Here is an 18,075-nt window from a genome sequence, read left to right on the forward strand (position 1 = left end):
ATGTTGGGTTCTTAAATAGACATGGCAATGGTTTTCATGTCAATAGTTTCTTAAAAATTGGGAATCTTTATAAGGATAGTTCATTTGAATAAAGTACTTGGAAGCCTTATTTACATTATTCCGTATTTTCTTCAGAAATTCAAGGGCTCTGTCTAAACCAGCCTCTTCATTGCTACTGCTTACAAATGTTTAAATATTTAATATTCATATAAACAACTATTTGTATTTCTATCATTTCCTATTACCTATTTATCATGACAAACCAGCAGAATCTCTCTGACTTCTGCAAGACCCTTCTCGTAGATCTTAAATTATTCACTCTGAATGTTCAAGCCTCATGGGAAGAAGAAATCTCTGTAAATGCTCTGTGTAGCATTTAATAAAAAATGTAGGGTTTGTTTCACAATAGAGCCACTTTTTTGGTAAAATGAGATGGAGATTTTAAGTAAGATTTATCTCCTTTATTCCAAAAATAAATATCTTTTTTTGATTCAGAGTATTTCAAATGACATTAAGCACAAAGAAGAAAAGTACTTCTTTGGAAGTTGTGAAATAGACATACAAGAACTTGGGGGAACAACATTACAGATAACAGTGATAATAGATGAAAGCTGATTTATACAAATTTAAAGCACAACAGCATTTTCTTTTACAATATAGAACTTCAAACAGATTTAAGAAAAACACCATTTTAAAAGTCTGAAAGGCACATGAATTAGACCATAAAACGTACTGGCACATTCACTAATACGTTTTATGTTACATTCCTTAAGAGAAACTGTAGGACTCTAATCAAGAAAAAGACTTAAGATGACAGCAGGTTCCTTTGTAAAATATTAAAAAAGAAGGAGATTGGAAGAAGGTTTTTTGGCTTTTTATGAAGGATGAGTATCAATACCCAAAGTTAGAGAGTTTTAAAAGCTGCATCATTCAGTTGTATTTGGGCGAGTCGCCACATAAACAAACACCACAATTAGAAGCACCACAACAGCCAGCGTGGGAAGCACGACAGTGGTGATTTGCTGTCGGGCTTCTTGCATTGCCTGCTTTCTCTCCTTTTTATCTTTTGAGGTTTCCTTTTTGGGTTTTCCTTTTAGTTGCCTCATTCTTCTTCTACAGTCTTCTGCTCTTCAAAAAATGAGTTGCCAAAGACAAGCTAGGGAAGGTCTCTGGAGAGGCGTGGAAAGGCCCTCCTGCTTCAGATGTCTGCTCCTGCAAAGACCTGTAAGAGGAGAAAAACAACCAAATCTTTCAGACATGATGATAAGCGCATACTCTACACACACACTTTGATACAGCGCATTTAAAGCACAGCAAGATTTATTCAACTATGTTCAATGAAGCCCTGTCTCAGAACACACTTTCACTTCATTAACAATGCTCTCCATGTGAAAAAGCATGGCAGTTCATCACAATGCATACACTTGTCCAAGATCGTTAAACTTGTGCTGCGTTCTGCCAGATACAAGGCAGGGTTCCATATACTCCAGGCATCAAAGGAAACAGATAACAGAGCTAAAGACTTAATGAAAAAGTAAGAGTTAGTTTAATGAAAAGAGTAAGAATTAGTGTTGTGTCGATATACAGCACCAGCTGCCTCTTCTTGTAACAGCAGGCATTCCCAACCAGAGGTCTATAGCTTCCCACGATTTGTAAGGCAGATGGCCCAGAGAGTAAGCACACACTTTGTCATATTCTAAGACAAATCTTTATCCTCACCACAAGACATTTATTGGAATGCAGGGTCCCTTAATAGAAAAAAAAGAATGGGAAAGATCTGATTAAAGTATGAGTCTATTCCTCTGGCAGTGAGAAAAATACTAAAACTTGCAATGAAACAATAGCATGTCTGTTATGTTATTAAATTGGGCATTTTCAGAAGGAAGAAATCATCTCGTGATAATCCTTGAAGCAAAGAAGACTTCTACACAAGAGGTCATTGATAGCTGCTGCAAAGCTTCTACTAGACCAGCTTTTAAGCCACGGTACCTGTAAGGTGAGGTTAACAAGAACACTGCACAAAATGCAAGTCTGTGATAACAAGTTGCTCTGCACTTGTGTCCCTAAGAGTGCAAAGCTGCTTTGGGTGTGTACAGATGTATGACAGATATACCCAATTTACACATCAATCCCCAATTAGTACACATTTTCATATGGTTATGGCATGCTAACCTAAGACAGTAAGTGAATCAGCATCCTGTCATCTTGGAATCTGCCCAAAGATTTGCTAACTCCATGGAACGTGTCAATTAAGCCCCCCTCTGGCTGGCCTTCAACAAGGGTACAAAAAGATACTGAACCATGCTTGCTGCAAGGTTCTCACTGGATAGCAAGCCAGAGCAAAGCATGCATCACAATGGTTCATCTCTCTACTGAACCATCATATTCAGAATCCAACATCTTTTACTATTAGATCTGAATACAAAGAAAGTAAAATAAGTGAAATTCTCTTTTATCATCTCTTTTAACATAAAGAACATGAAAGGTGAGGGGCGTAGCACACATTTTACATGTGGAGGTGTGAGGTTCAGTCCCCAGCATCTCCATCTGGAGCTTGAGTCTGACTGTTTTAACAGCCTTCCTGCAGAAGCTGCTCTAGGTAAGCAGCAGGAACCCAGCACAGCAGAGGGGCAACCCTCTTCCAGTTTAACATGCCTAACCTTTCTGCTCGTCTCTCCGGATGTTACCAGTGGCAGGCTGTGAGACTGCTTCATTATAGCCTTGGAGAAAAAAAAGGAAAAGAAAAAAAGTAGCGCTAAGTTCTATCCATTTGCTACTCTTGCTGCGCGTTAAGGTACAGTAAATTCCTGAGGATGGAACAGAAATCTGCATAAACGGTCTCCCCACTGACTGAAGGATGCAGCAAATTACAAAAAGATTATCTTGCTTACTGCAAGTAGATGCTTTTTCTTCCTCCACAATTTCTCCCATCCAGCTCCAGTTGTTATTCAGATAACCAAGGTAAAATTGTTCTGATTTAAAGTCATCTTAATTCATCAACGTGAGAAGCCTGTCTTACAAAAAAAATCATCCTGGCTCCCCCCACAACAATAAACTGACTGCTGGGTTCCCCATCCAGACCTACAGTCTCACTGATTAAAGTCGACATAGCATCCTGTTCTACTTATCCATTGCTTATGGACATGTTTAGAACAGCAAAGCAACCAGGTAGAACCAGGAAAACTAAATATTACTCAACAGGCAAATATTTCTATCCTCAATCTCATCCCACCCAGAGACAGAAAGAAAACGGCTAGCATGTGGGTGGGAAGGGGTGTGATGCCCTGATTCCATGTCATGAATTTTCACTTTACAAATAAAAAATGCTTCTTCCAAATGCCACACTTGCCAACATAATCTGGACTGAGACAAGGTCATTTCTTTCACTCTTTTGCTTTAATCAGGAGTCAGAGCCCCTGATTAGGATGACTCACTAAATGAGACACCCCAGCACAAGTCCTGAAGGAAATCTAGTCTCAGCATTCTGGAGTCTTGAGGTCCTGATGTGCAATGGCTCCACAAAGAACAGGGATGAACATCTGGATGGCGGCAATTCTACATTACTGTGACCCTCAGGTCACTCACTTTCTAGGACTCCCATTCATTCTAAATCCTGCTCTTGATTTTAACTCCCCACAACATAACCTCTCTGCAGCTCATATGAAGGACCTTCCCTCCCAACTCCACATACCACCCCCATTGGTGGTAGGAATGAAAGGCTTTCACATTCCAGCTTTCTTATTACTGCCTCAACTTTCCTTCCTTCAAATCTCAGGTAGAAAAAAAAAAAAAAGTCTGGCCTAAGAATTTCACAGAACATTAGCAAGACAATTGGAGGATGTCAAACCCAAATCATTAAAAGAAAGATGGGACAGGTCTTCTCCAGGTACCTGCCAGCACCCTGCTCTGGAGCCTGCACTGTGGCTCTGTGAAGAACTGTGCATAGTAAACAAGTTCTGCAAGAAAAAAAAAAATCACTTTTGTCCCTTTGTCTGGTAATTAGCTTTATTATTTCACTCAAATGGCTGTCCTGCAGAATAACTAGGTGACCTGGTGTTACAGCCTGCAGAGATCAAGCAATACGAAAACATTGTCTCGACTGCTAACACTAGTCAGCAGCTTTCACAGCTGTATTACTTAAGAGATCAGGGAAATAAATGATAGAAAAAGCCCATGGGACTCTCTGTATGCCACAGTAAGAAACAGGAGTTGCAATGAAACCAATTTCTCTCTCAAACAATAAATGTATGCCTCATTCTGTACAGCATAAACCATCATTAGCTACTCAGAGAGTGAAAACATCAGTTGTTTATAACCTCTCTAAAATGAATATTTCATCCTGAAACTAAATTATACTAAGTTAATTACATGCACTAGCTGACAGCTGAAGGATTGGAACAGAAAGCCTTTCCATAAATGTCAGGACTGCTCCAATCACATGTTGCTGATTCCAAGCTTGGGAGCCTGGCATCCACATACAAACATGCTTCCAAAAAAATTTGGGTCATTTGGCCTCACTGGTGGCAATGCTGAGCTTAAGAAAAAGTTGAACCTGAGGATTTCAAGAAAGATAGCAAGGCAACTGGAGGATGTCACCTACATCATTTAAAAAACAAACCGGAGCACATCAACCTCTTCAGGCACTTGTCAGCCCCTGCTCCAGCCTTATCTGCGGGTCTGTGCAGAACTATTAAATAAATTCTGCAAGGAAGTGCTGTCCAAGACAAGCTGCCTCCAAATGCCGATGTAACATACACTTACATAGGACTTTGCACACTGTGACTAGGCAATAGCTCAAGCTGGACAACCTTCATTTGCAGAAGAGGAAAGAATAACCCGCCTCTTTGCAATAGTCTTTGGGTGAAATTCTATGAGAGTTATGTGATGGATATTAGGTAGTCACACCAGTCCTCCTGGTTCTGTGATTTGTGACTAGACATTCGCACATTCCCTCCTCCTGACCTCACTGTAAGTAACTATCTATCTCCAATTTACAGATGAGGAAACTAAAAAGATTAAGTGACTCTGACCAAGGGCACAGATGGGATTAGAGTACAAGAGACCTTTGTCTTCAGTGCCATGCTTAGCCCATGGCAGAACTGTCTCACATTACTTAGCTATCTCTTCTTTTGGCCAGAAAAGCTTGAATTCAGGTGAAGGAAGAAAGAGCTGACATCAACCTCCAATGCTGTCATTGGCCCACCCAGGGTCCCTCCAAAAATGGGGAGGGGGGGGAGGGGCAGTATCTCTCGCCACTTTTTACACAGATGTTAAGGACTGCCTGCCCAGGATGACTATAAGGAGCCGAGGGAGAAAAGACAGACCATGACAACCAGAAACTGGTCTAATAGTCAGTCACTATCAGCTCTCACAATCAGCTTTCTTACAGAGTCAAGAACTCCAGACTTCCCTTTCCTTTCCAAATGAAAGCTGAGCCTCTCCTCTACATTTGTAGATCCCCAAACAGGAGATGGCTGGAGGCTGCAGCCATGAGTATCCCAAAGGCTGGCTTTGTTAGCTGGCAACTGCTCATCCTCACCTAAACCTCTGTTGAGTCTGGAAGTAAAAACAGCAAACTAACTCAACCAACCATTTTGGAGCAGAAAAATGGAAAAATGTGGGTTTTGGGTTACTTTTTTAAATCCAAAAATTGGGGATTTTTTTTTTAAATCACAGGAAACTAGGATCCCTGCACATGAGATAGAAGCAATAGTACCTGGAGCCAGCAAAGACTTGGCTGCCGCCCCACCCAGCAAGTATGGGACAGAGACTAAGAGAGCCGGCAGTGCCAGGCTCGGCTCCCTACACAAAAATCCTTTTTACAAAGCCACAGTACGCATACACAGACCACTAGATTCTTCCGTACTACACACACTGCCAGATAGCACTTATCACTGCGTAGTTAAAAAAACCATATCCAGTTGCTGAGAGACAGCAAAGGCAAAGCTGACTTCAGCCAACTAATGCCAGCAAAATACCACAGTCTCTGCATCTCTCTCTACAAGCAATACATTTACAAAAGCCTCCATTTAGCTGCACTTACTATAATCACACATCTAGATGACTGAAGAACTTATTAATGCCCGTCTTATGGCAAATGAATTTGTGGACTTTTAAGATGCGTAATTTCTCTCTACATCTACAATAAAAATAGTTTGCAAGCCGGTTCGGATTAACCTGGCCTCTCAGTCATTTTTATCATTTTAGGTTACCCCCAGGGCATCTGCATGTTAGTGAGCAACACAGAAAAACAGCAGTAGGCCAGGTTTTGCTGCAGTGAAGACTGTTAACAGCAGGGGAGAAGGGCCACTGGGCGCTTGCACAGACAATCCTCTGCAGATTATTTAGTGATGATAGCTACCTGAGTGATTGATACCTCACCACGGGAATGGAGATACTGCCTAACTTGGAGAACAGGATCAAAATTTTCCATTAGGCAAACTGAAAAACTGACTTTAGTTGCAATACCCCAAAGCAAGACATAAGCCATGGTGCATATAAGACTCAATGGGGGCATATATTTAACACAACCTGCTTACATGACAGGTTAAACTCTGCTGTGGCTCAAACAGACATCAGTATAATAAGCTTATAGATCAAGCTTAGTTCCACGGTGAGCACCAGGAAACATATCACTGCCATGGCACCCTCCTGCATTGTAGCTGGGGGGCCAAAGAGCTGGTAAAAGGTTTCAGTGAACATTAATCACAGTAAACATTTTCCCCCTCTTCCATTCTGTTTCCTATTTCTGGTGCATGCTTTGTAGACATGCAGGGTTTACTTGAAGATTTTAAGACTTTACCAAAAAAAGTTTATTTTCTACACCTTCTCTGGCCCCTGTTCTTTCTCTTCCTGTCAGGGGTTTGCCTAATGAAGGTTATTTCTTTTTAATCCACTTAGTGAGCTGCTGGTTAATGCCTTTGATAACAGCTAATTCCACCTCAGGGTAAAACACTGGCCCTTGGGTCTCTGCATCTTTCTTTCCTCCAGCTCACGGGAATGCCTGCTGCTGGGCCAAGGGCAGCAAAGGGACAAATGTACAAACCTGAGCTGGCCAGATAAGGAGGGATGGAGCCAGACCAGGATTTTAAAAGCCAACTGTGTATTTTAGCCAACAGAGATATGGGGGTCAAATGTATAATAGCAGCCAACATGCCCTTGGGATGCCAGAGACCTCTGTCCCATACCCTGCCCGAGAGGGTGCCCTTGGCCAGGTGCTTCAATGTCCACCTCCACAAAAATAAACTGAATGGCACTGACCAAGTTTTGTAAAGTGCTTTGAAACCTGCTCATGACAAGTACCAACTGTAAGCTCAGGTTCATCACTACTACTACTGAGGCTCCTAGTGGGATTTAAGCTAGTTAGGTGCCTAACCCTCAGATGCCGGCTCCTAGGCACTCTCATGCAGCTTCAGGCATCCAAGTGCCTATGTAATGCCCTTTTTAACTAAGCTAAAACTTTTTGTGACAGCCTGATTGTAAGTTTGGACTCCTGGTGAATGACTGGCCAAAGCAGGATTCCAGCCATGCTCAAACACAGTCATTAAATTAAACTTGAAAATTAAATTAAATATAAAATTATACAGTTAAAAATCCTTATTATTAAGCAAGTACCTCAGGCAGCAAAGTGTTCTGTAATGGCTTGTGTGGGTGACTAGAAGGCTGGATAAACACATTTGCCACTTTGACTAGGGCAGCATAATCCTTAACAGCTGATCTGCAGAGGAGATTAATAAGGGAAAAGCCATTAACCCACTCCCCCCTTCCCTGGGGGCCAGCCCACCTCTCAGGAAGATCAAGGCATCTCAGTGATGATTCAAATGCTGGCTCCAATTACATAAGTGAACCTTTTGCTACTCAAACACAGGCAAGATGATCTAAAACGAGCCCATGTCACCCCCTGCCAGTAATTATTTACATAGGGAAATACCACAAGCTGGACTGTGCAACCTTTACTCCAATCTGAGGTCCCTCACACATGTCAGCACGTCCTCCCCAGTAAGAGCTATGCCAGGGGCTGACAATTATTTCGGCTGGAGGGTCACTTGACAGCTCACCAACACTCGTTAAGGGCCACATGGGTAGCCCCACCCCTTAACTGTTGCCCGCCCCCTGGTCACCATATTGGGACCGGAAGTCCCACCCCCAAACCCCTGAGATTTGCCACTGAAAGTCCCTCCCCTTGCCCTTCAGAAATACTTCTTTTGGGAGGGGGTTGCCATCTTAGAACCAGAATAAAAAACAAGTCATATGCTAGAAGTCAAACACCTGCTAAAATATATTGTAATTGTATTACAAAAAATATTTGTCATAATCTGTGTTTGCGTACTGTCTATAGAAGGGACTGCATAACAACTCAAAAATAAAGTCTCCTTTTATATTGTGCGTGGGGGTGGGGATATGGTGGAGTGTGGCTGTGCGGGAGGCATAGGGTATGCTGGGGTGTGTGTATATGTCGGTGGGGGTTGCCAGGGCAGGATGTGGGCGTGTGAGGTTTGTGGGGTGTGAGGGAGGCCCGTGGTGAGGGGATCTCGCACACTTCCCCATATGGTGCACAATCCCTGCTGTCAGAAGCAGCAGCCAGCACAGGACTCAGGGCGCTGGTGCCCAGCACAGGTGCAGGTGTCCGGCAGGACAGCTCCAGCCACTGCTGCATGCGGGGGCCAAGAAGCACAGTCTGTCTAGCCACCCCTCTCACAGGGGCTCCATCCCATGTGCCTGCAGCTGCTTTACTCGTACCAGGGGAGGCCCTGCACTGGACTCCGCATGGAAGCAGGACTCCCTCCACCCCCACCAGAGTCCATGGACCTGCGCAGCATGGGGCGGGGAAGGCAGCCAGCTCCAGCGCAGGCTGGCTCCTGCTGAGTTCTGCAGCACGGCAGAGCCAGCCGACCCAGCCAGGCACCTCTCAGAAGCTTGCAGTTCCCAGGTTGCAATGCCAGGGCTAAGGAGCGCAGCAGAAGCCAGCCCAGCCCCCGCGGTTCCCTCCTGCCCCGACACCCAGGATCCCGCATGCTTGCCGCCACTGCCTTTCCCCTGCCACTTCTCTTCCTTCCCTGCCCACCCACTGTTCCCCCACACACCCGCCTGCCACTCCAGCAGCATGCGGTTCCTGGCTGCAAGGCTGGGACCGCACAGCACAGCAGGAGTCAGCTGGGAAACGCATGGTTCTGCCTGGGCCAGGCTGGCTCTTGCTGCACCAGTGATTTCCCCCCCGCACCCGTCTTATCTGATTTTCTGCTCTCAGGCAAAGGGGTGTGTGGAACAGCCCCAAGGTCACCAGGCCAGAAGCCTCTGCTAGGCAGAAGCTTCTGGGTAGGGGTGGGAGGGGCTGGGGTTGGGATGGGACTTGCGGGCCTTGCTGCTGCTGCCTCTGGATCCTGCCACCAGCTCCCCCTGGGTCCTGGGTGCTGCTGCTGCTGGTACCTTGTTATCTTGGTTACAGGCAGCTAGGGGCAGATAAATAGTAATTTTCTAAATTTTTAAAGCCAGACAGAATGGCCCAGCAGGCTGGATCCAGCCTGTGAGCCATATTTTGCCTGTCCCTGAGCTATGCGGTCTAACCCAACATGACAGACAGCAACAAAACACAGCTAACCCTGAGTTTTCAAATCAGTATTCAGCGTGACTGCCATGGCTCATTCCAGTTACAGAGGCAGCTGAGCTTATGTACTACTGAAGGCACAGAAATCACCGGCTGGGATTCCTAGCTTCCCATGCTCCTGTGATATCATAATATTCATAGACTGCAAGGCTGGAAGGGACCTTGGACCATCATCAGGTCCAACCCCCTGCACCAAGCAGGAAAGATAACTGGGGGTCAGGTGACCCCAGCAAGGTGACTTTCCAGGGGAGGTGATTGCACCACCTGTGAAGAAGTTTTTTCTAATGTTGAGCCTGAATCAATCTTCCAGGAGTTTGTAGCCATTACTCCTGGTTTTCTCCTTGGGTGCCCTAGTGCTCAAGTTGCTCACCAAGCCCTTGATGTACTCCCCTAGTGTAGCAGTAAGCCACTACCAGGTCCCCTCAGCCTTCTTTTCTTCAGGCTGAAGAGCCCCAGATCCCTCAGCTTTTCCTTGTATGGCTTGCTGTGTGAGACTCTGATCATATGAGTGGCTTCTCTTTGGACTCTCTCAAGCTTGTCCATGTCCTTGTTAAAGTGCAGTGCCCAAAACTGGATGCATTACTGCAGCTGCGGTCTCACCAGTGCTGAGAAGAGCAGAAGAATCACCTCCTTAGTTTTGCTGGAGATGCATCAATTTATGCATGCCAGGGTATTATTTGCACTACTGGCTCCAGCATCACACTGCCGGTTCATATTCATACTGTGGTCAATTATGCCCAAGTCCCTTTCTTTTGTGTTGCTAGTCAGCTTGGTGCTGCCTAGCCTCTAGGTGTGCTGAGGGTTGCTCATCCCAACGTGGAGCACTTTACTTTTCCCAATGTTGAACTTAATCAGATCCCAACCTGCACCACTTGCTTGCCTGTCTAGACTACAGTTACAGGTGGACCTATCTTCAAGCATGACCGCGCTTCCCCATAGTTTCATAGTTTCATAGTTTCATAGTAGCTAGAGTCGGAAGGGACCTAGGTAGATCATCTAGTCCGACCCCCTGCCTTAGCAGGAAAGAGCCCCGGGGTCAGATGACCCCGGCAAGGTGCTCATCTAACTTCCTTTTAAAAATCCCCAGGCTAGGAGCCTGCACCACTTCCCCTGGAAGCTGGTTCCAGGCCCTAGCCACCCTGACTGTGAAGTAGCGCCTCCTAATATCTAATCATAAGTTGGTGTCATCTGCAAACTTGGCCAGTGAGCTCTTCACCCCCACATCCAAATCATTAATAAAGATGTTGAAAAGTACTGGACCAAGCACTGACCCCTGCAGGACACCGCTGCCCACTTCTCACCAGGATGACAGATCCATTCGCTGCAACTCTCTGGGTCCTATCCTGCAGCCCGTTTCTCACCCACCTGACTGTCCAGAGTTAAGCCCACAATCCTCCAGTTTTCTCATGAGGACATCATGGGATACTAGATCAAAGGACTTTTGGAAGTCAAGTTATACACTGTCAACCTGCTCTCTTGTGTCCAGGTGGTGAGTTACCTGGCCATAGAAGGAGATGAGGTTGGCAAGGTAAGACCTGCCTGTGATGAAGCCATGCTGGCTGTTATTCAGAATTTTGCCTTTGGCAAGCTTATCACAGATAGACTCCTTGATGAACTTTTCTAGGATGGAAGTTAGGCTGACTGGCCTATAGCTATCCAGGTCCTCCCTCCTGCCCTTCTTGTGGATGGGCACAACACTGGCTCTCTTCCAGTCCTCAGGGACTTCTCCAGAGCGCCACGAGTTGTGGAAAAGTTTCACTAGGGGTTTCACAATGACTTCGGCCACCCCCTTCAACACTCTCGGATGACAATCATCCAGTCCCGTAGACTTGTATATGTCTAATTTTTTAATTGGTCATAGTTTCATAGTTTCTAGGGTCAGAAGGGACCTGAGTAGATCATCTAGTCTGACCCCCTGCCATGGCAGGAAATAATGCTGGGGTCAAATGACCCCAGCAAGATGTTCATCCAACCTCCTCTTAAAAACCCCCAGGGCAGGAGCCTGCACCACTTCTCTTGGAAGCTGGTTCCAGATCCTAACCGCCCTGACCATGAAGTAGCGCTTCCTGATATCTAACCTAAACCTGCCCTCTGCCAGCTTGTGACCATTATTCCTGGTCACTCCTGGCAGAGCTTGGGGGGAATAGTGACTCCCCCAGTGCCTGCTGATCCCCCCCGACTAGTTTGTAACAAGCCACTAGATCCCCCCTCAGCCTTCTCTTTTGGAGGCTGAACAGGTTCAGGTCCCTCAGCCTCTCCTCATAGGTCCTGCCCTGCTGTCCCCTGATCATGCGAGTGGCCTCCTCTGGACCCTCTCCATGCTGTCCACATCCCTCTTGAAGTGCGGCGCCCAGAACTGGATGCAATACTCCAACTGCGGCCTGACCAGTGCTGCATAGAGGGGGAGGATAACCTCTTTGGACCTGCTCGAGATGCATCTGTGGATGCATGACAAGGTGCGGTTGGCCTTCCTTACTGCCTCTCCACACTGCCGGCCCATGTTCATCTTGGAGTCAATGGCAACTCCAAGACCCTTTTCCGCCTCTGTGCTGACAAGAGGGGAGTTCCCCAACCTATAGGTATGGTGCCGGTTGTTCCTTCCCAGGTGCATCACCTTGCACTTGTCTGTGTTGAAACCCATCCTATTCACATCCGCCCACCCTTGTAACCTGTCTAGGTCTGATTGTAGCCTGATGCTTCCTTCTAGTGTGCCCACATCCCCCCACATCTTAGTGTCATCAGCAAATTTGAACAGGGTGCTTTTTACCCCCTCGTCCAAATCGCTGATGAAGATGTTGAACAGTGCGGGCCGAGGACCGAGCCCTGCGGGACCCCACTGCCCACGTCCTTCCAGGTTGAGAAGGACCAATCCACTACCACCCTCTGGGTGCGGCCCTCCAGCCAGTTGGCGACCCATTTGACTGTGTGGGCGTTGACACCACAGTCCCCCAGTTTCTTAATGAGAACGGGGTGAGAGATAGTGTCGAAAGCCTTCCAGAAGTCCAGGAAGACCATGTCCACTGCTACCCCTGCATCTAATGATCTGGTGATCTGATCATAGAAGGCCACCAGGTTGGTCTGACAGGACCTTCCACTGATGAACCCATGTTGGTTGCCCCTAAGCATGCAGTCCCCTGCTGGCCCCTCCTGGATGTGTGCCAGCATAATTTTCTTGAACAGCTTGCCTAGGATCGAGGTAAGACTAACCGGCCTATAGTTTCCTGGGTCCTCCTTCCTCCCTTTCTTGAAGATGGGAACCACGTTGGCCCTCTTCCAGTCCTCCGGCAATACACCAATTCTACAGCAATAGTAGGAAAGTGATTATTCCTACCGTGCTCATCCTCTACTCTACCTGCTGTGGTTTTCTCCTTGGTCTGGTGAAAGTAGTCATTCAGGAGTTCAGTTTTCTGCTGGGTGCCAGTAACCAGCTCTCCTGACTTGTTGCGCAATGGCCCCACACTCCCATTTGTTTTCCTCCTCTTCCCTATGTACCTAAAGGAGGACTTCTTGTTGTCCTTGATTCCCATTGCTAATCTAAGTTCAGTCGTTGCTTCAGCCTTTCTTATCTGTTCCCTGCAAATGCAGGGTGTTATGGAATAGTCACATGATTTCACGAGGCACTAAAATTAAAACCTATGCTGAAGGCAAATGTTCAACTTAGTGAAAACATCTGCTCTTGCATCATAGCAAAGACATTTTTTTTGTATTACAAAAGTTTACCTGTGCCCATTTATCATGATTTACTCCTAACAACCCTGTTTTCAAGGGTAAAAGCTTTTAGTTGCATGCATAAAAATATGAGGCTTATGAAGGCAGTGCATGAAATCCCAGTATAACACTATCCTTTAAGCAAGGTATTTTTTGCCAAATTACAGATCTAAATCAAAATTGACCCACCATTACTAGAGCATCCCATTTACTGTAAGTGCAGCTTTGAGAGCCTCTACGCCATTCACTGCATTTGGAAAATGAAAGCCATCATTGCATTCTGCCAGAATGTCAAAGGAAACAAAGTTGTCAAAGTAGAAAAGAGCTATTTCAATATGACTGTAGCAGCTCTGAAGTCTGCATATACCAGAATCTTTAAGAGGGAAAATCTCACCCAAAAAAGCCCCATAGAAATTTGGCATTTCAAAAGGTGTAATGCTTAAACAAAGGACTGTTTTTGGTATGTAAGACAGTGATGTTGTACAATTCCATCCCAACAACTGAGCATAATTCCACGAGGAGAAGAATGATGGACAAGCATTTCATGCCAAGTTGTTAATGGTGGAACAAACAAAGGGTTTTCTGTAGATATAGATCAGCACCAAGAAATCATTTTTTTTTTTAAATCAGGTTGCACTATAAAAGACATTTTCAATATATGAAGTAGTCCTGTAAGTTAAAAATAAACATGTGAATTTGTCACAGAATATATTCAATTTTAGGGGAGGGTTGAGGGGGAGGGAAGCAGAGGGAAAGAGGAAAGAAAGCAGAATTTGCCGCTTCGCATTTATAAAACAACTGTTCTTCTCAAACCTAAATGCAATATGCTGCAACACCCGGCAAATGACTCGATAATACAAGTTTGCTCAGGTGTTCTCTCAAAATGCAATTTTCTTCTGCTGTTCCTGAAAAGATTCCTCTGGAAACAAGATACTACCTAGCTTGTACATTTGCTTGTCTTCAGCTAGTTTCCAAACAGCAGCAACAAAAATAAAATACAAATACAAATGGTCTTTGATAGCAACTCTCCACGCCAGAAACTGCACTGAAGTCAAGGAGTGGTCACAGGCATCCAAACCTTTGTGAGAACGAACAGGAAAGGGAACAGAGTGCAAAAATAACATTAGTGTTTTCTGATACAGCTGTGTTAGGGTCACTTGCCCGCTGGGAACTGAACTTCCGCTACCTACGCATCTCACAAACTGAACAGCCCTAACTAAGACTGAACAAGCGCAGTCCTCAATAGGAAATGCTGTTTCCTATTACCTAGTCTGTGCTCTCTGACTGCTCCCTCTCTCATTCCAATGCCTACATTCCCAGCTAGTTCGCTCCATGAAACAGCCAAATTATAAATATACGTCTGCAACAAATTCTTAAGGCCCGGGTGAGGCAAAATGCCAGGAACTCTGAAGCCTGATTTTACAGTTCTGTAATGCAAACACTACAACTGAAGGACTATCAATGCTGTTCATTATAATCCCCTCTAATGTCATTAAAACTTTTGCACCAAAAATCCCATCCGGGCTAAAACTTGGCAGATAAAAATCTATGTCCACTGCAGGTTGGATTATTCATTTAAAAAAAAAACCGAATTAGGGGTTTGGGTTGGTAGGGAAGAAGGAGAGGGGAACCCCACACCTGAGGAAGTAATCCCAAAAGTATCAGAGCAAGTTCCAACAGCACACTATCTCTCCCTTTTCTGACCTACGCCAGCTTGGTATACATGCTGGATCGAAATTAATCTGGGGAAATCTGTTTGCTCTATTACAGCCAAAAAAGTAGGTAAAACCTCTTGTGGCTTGAAGTTACAAAGCAGCTTGAAAAAGGGGAAACTGAAGGATTAAGCTCCTTACGTCCTCTTCAATATGGCAGAGGGGAGAGAGATGGCTATGGCCCAAAAGCTTGAATTCTTTTTATTTTACAAAGCGTCTCAGAGGCACTCACAGGTATAAAGCAGGGTGGGTATAGTGCTCAGACACTGCCAATAAAGGGTCCTAGTCCAGGTCCAGTTCCTGATCTCACAACCTGGTTAAAAACCAGGCCTTGTTTTTTCAACTATGGCTGTTCAATAGGTGGCTGAAGCCAAGGCTCCCTGGCATAGTGCCTGCCTGTTCTTTCTTGTACAAATGCCAAGAGAGACTGATTAGCACATTATACAAGCAGAGTACAAATTATAATTAAATACAGAGCAACCTCCCTTACAATACTATTACTGATATGGGTGAGTTGGGCTGACAAACTTCTTCTTCCCAGTCCCCCAGGGAACAGGGACTTCCACAGTCACTTGAGCCCAATCCCTGCTGCTGCATGCAGAATGGACATTATAAACATGAGCAGCATGACGGCCTCATTGGTTTTCTCCTGTGCCCTCCTTTCAAGAGCATTCACTCTACCAGAGTCAGAAAAGAAGCTACAAATGAGAGAGATAAATATCCTTCCTCTATCCCACCTCACTCCTGTGCCCCATACTTACATGTACAACCCAGAAACTCACATTTCAAAAGGTTTGGGAGAAAACTGCCCCAAACCAATGCCAGATCGGACGGTGCGCAATTGACGGCAGCCTCCCCATATGGCAACTGTGTTTTCACTACACCAAAAAGTATGTTGGTGTTTTCATAAGGGCCTTTTATTCATTTGCTTTTCTTCCACTGACCAGGCTGATTATTAATTAGCCTCCATTCCATGTCCTTCCTAGCTTAAAACCATGTTCTACTTTCCTAGCTTAAAACCATGTTCTTCTAAATAATCCCATGTAGTAAAAGCACGGAGCTCTTCTGTCCTGACTGATAGAGCCCATTTGCAATTATTTAACAAGAAGAACCATCATTACACAGAGCTGGTTTAGGATAATCAAATCCCTGTTAGTTTACCTCAATTTACACATCATAAGTGTGACATTTATATAAAGTAACTAAAACTTTCCGCATTTAAATTATGCCCTAATAAAATTACAGAAACAAAAGGAGAAGCTGACCCAAAGAGAAGCCCCTTCCCCCCACCCCCACCAAACCCAACTGCTGCTTTAGGGTCCTCTAACCTGGGCAGACCAGGCTCAGGAATAGCAGCAGCAGCAGCAATCTGCAGCCTGATTTTGCCAAATCAGTTCTGCAACACTGGCTTCTGCAACACATGCTGATTTAGCGAGGAGTACTTAAGTCAGGATTTTCCAGCAGAACAAATCCCAGTGGCAGTCACAGATGCTACAATGCCATGTGATTAATGTACTGGCCCATTACAAACGAGGATGTGAAGCGCAGGTAGTCCTGAGAGCCTCCTGGAGAAGTTTCCCTGCAGTTTTCAGGAACCTAACAGATTCATCTTATGACCCAGCCACTCAGAATACAAGAGCAAGCTGTTACATCCCCCCATGTAACCAAACTAAGAAGAAACACCACATGGTCCAGGCCCCTGCCAGGGCAATCCATCCAACAGCCCTCTGTATTAGTAACTCTCCGAGGCAGACACCATGGTCATGAATAACTTTAAAACCACCAGCTGGTCGCTCAAGCCTGATATATCCAATTTTCATCCCCATTTTGCAAAGGAGGAAAATTCAGATGCAAATACTTCCAAGTGTGTACACACATTTGTGTGTGTACCTGAGTTAGTAAGAAAAAGTGCTCAGGGCTGTATACAAGCACAGGAATCCTTAGACAGCGCGTGCACGCATACACACACACACACACACACACACAAACACACAGAGTGTTTGGAGTGTACATGCTATTTAAAACACTCTTCTGAATGGATCACACAGAAAATCCACAACAGGGCTGGGAATACAACCCAGGGGTCCTGAATCCCCATCCGTACTCTATCCCATCAGCACTTTTAGCTTTTTTCACAGTATGTTCAACTCCTTGCCCAATTCAATTGTACAGCTAGATTTTTAAAAGCACTCCTCCAGTCACTGTTCAGGGGGTGCACATACTTGCAAGCTGCATCTATGCTAACATTTTTCAAAGAGTACCCCACTGGTGTGGCTCTGACAGGACTGGTGCTGTTGCATGGCATCCCAGCAGGTCAAGAACACACCTGACCCCTGCAACACTAGAAGGGACAACAGTAGGAGACTTCTTGAAAAGTGCTAATAAAGAAAGAGATTCACATTTCAATAATATACAAATGTCATCCAGCAAATCAAGCTCTTCAGAGTTAATCAACACCCCACCCTGATCCTCCACCCTAGGAGCAGGAGGGGCTCAAGATCTCATCCTCACTCCAATAATTGACTATTACTTATTCCTAAAGCCTCTCAACCATGGTTGATGTTTTGCTTTCTCTGGAAGCATAGTCATTTAAGTCGCTTCTTTGCCAGAGACCATAGTAATTTTTCTTGTTTCCATTCCACTGCTATTTTTCAAACCACTATAAAGTCAAATTTAATAAGTGCCTCAACTCCTATAGCTTTCTATTTATAATACCGCAAACACCTGCTTTGTGATCTAAGCAAACATCTTTCCAACTTTTATAGATTCATTCCGATGGTGCAAAAAAAAAATCTTTGTAAGCTACAGTGGTTTCAAGAAGCATGCCAAAAAAACTGCTGTGCAAGGTGTACCACATCAAAAGTTGGTCAGTAGTAGCTATTTAAACATTCTTCACCTTAGGCAAAACTCAAGAGAATCAACTAGTAAGTGGCTCTTCTGGACACCTCACTACATGCCCAACCCACCCTCTTCTGCATCCTCAGTTACAAAAATGTTGAGCCTGATCCAAAAACAAATGGCAATGGGGACCTCACTGCATACCTATGACTT

At 45.0% G+C, this 18,075-nt stretch overlaps 1 protein-coding gene across 2 annotated transcripts in view; it reads right to left on the minus strand.

The window, feature by feature from the left end:
* Window positions 1-446: 446 nt before the first annotated feature.
* Window positions 447-18,075, minus strand: part of SMCO4 (single-pass membrane protein with coiled-coil domains 4) — a 35,499-nt gene continuing 17,870 nt past the window's right edge. For both annotated transcript variants that reach the window (XM_090030571.1, XM_090030570.1), the window contains one exon: window positions 447-1,222. In XM_090030571.1, the coding sequence (XP_089886697.1) occupies window positions 927-1,106 (180 nt within the window). In that variant the 5' untranslated portion in view covers window positions 1,107-1,222 and the 3' untranslated portion in view covers window positions 447-926. The remainder of the gene's footprint in view (window positions 1,223-18,075) is intronic.

This window comes from Crocodylus siamensis, chromosome 1, assembly GCF_052110815.1.
Source record: "Crocodylus siamensis isolate JL-2025a chromosome 1, ASM5211081v1, whole genome shotgun sequence".
Lineage (NCBI taxonomy): Eukaryota > Metazoa > Chordata > Crocodylia > Crocodylidae > Crocodylus > Crocodylus siamensis.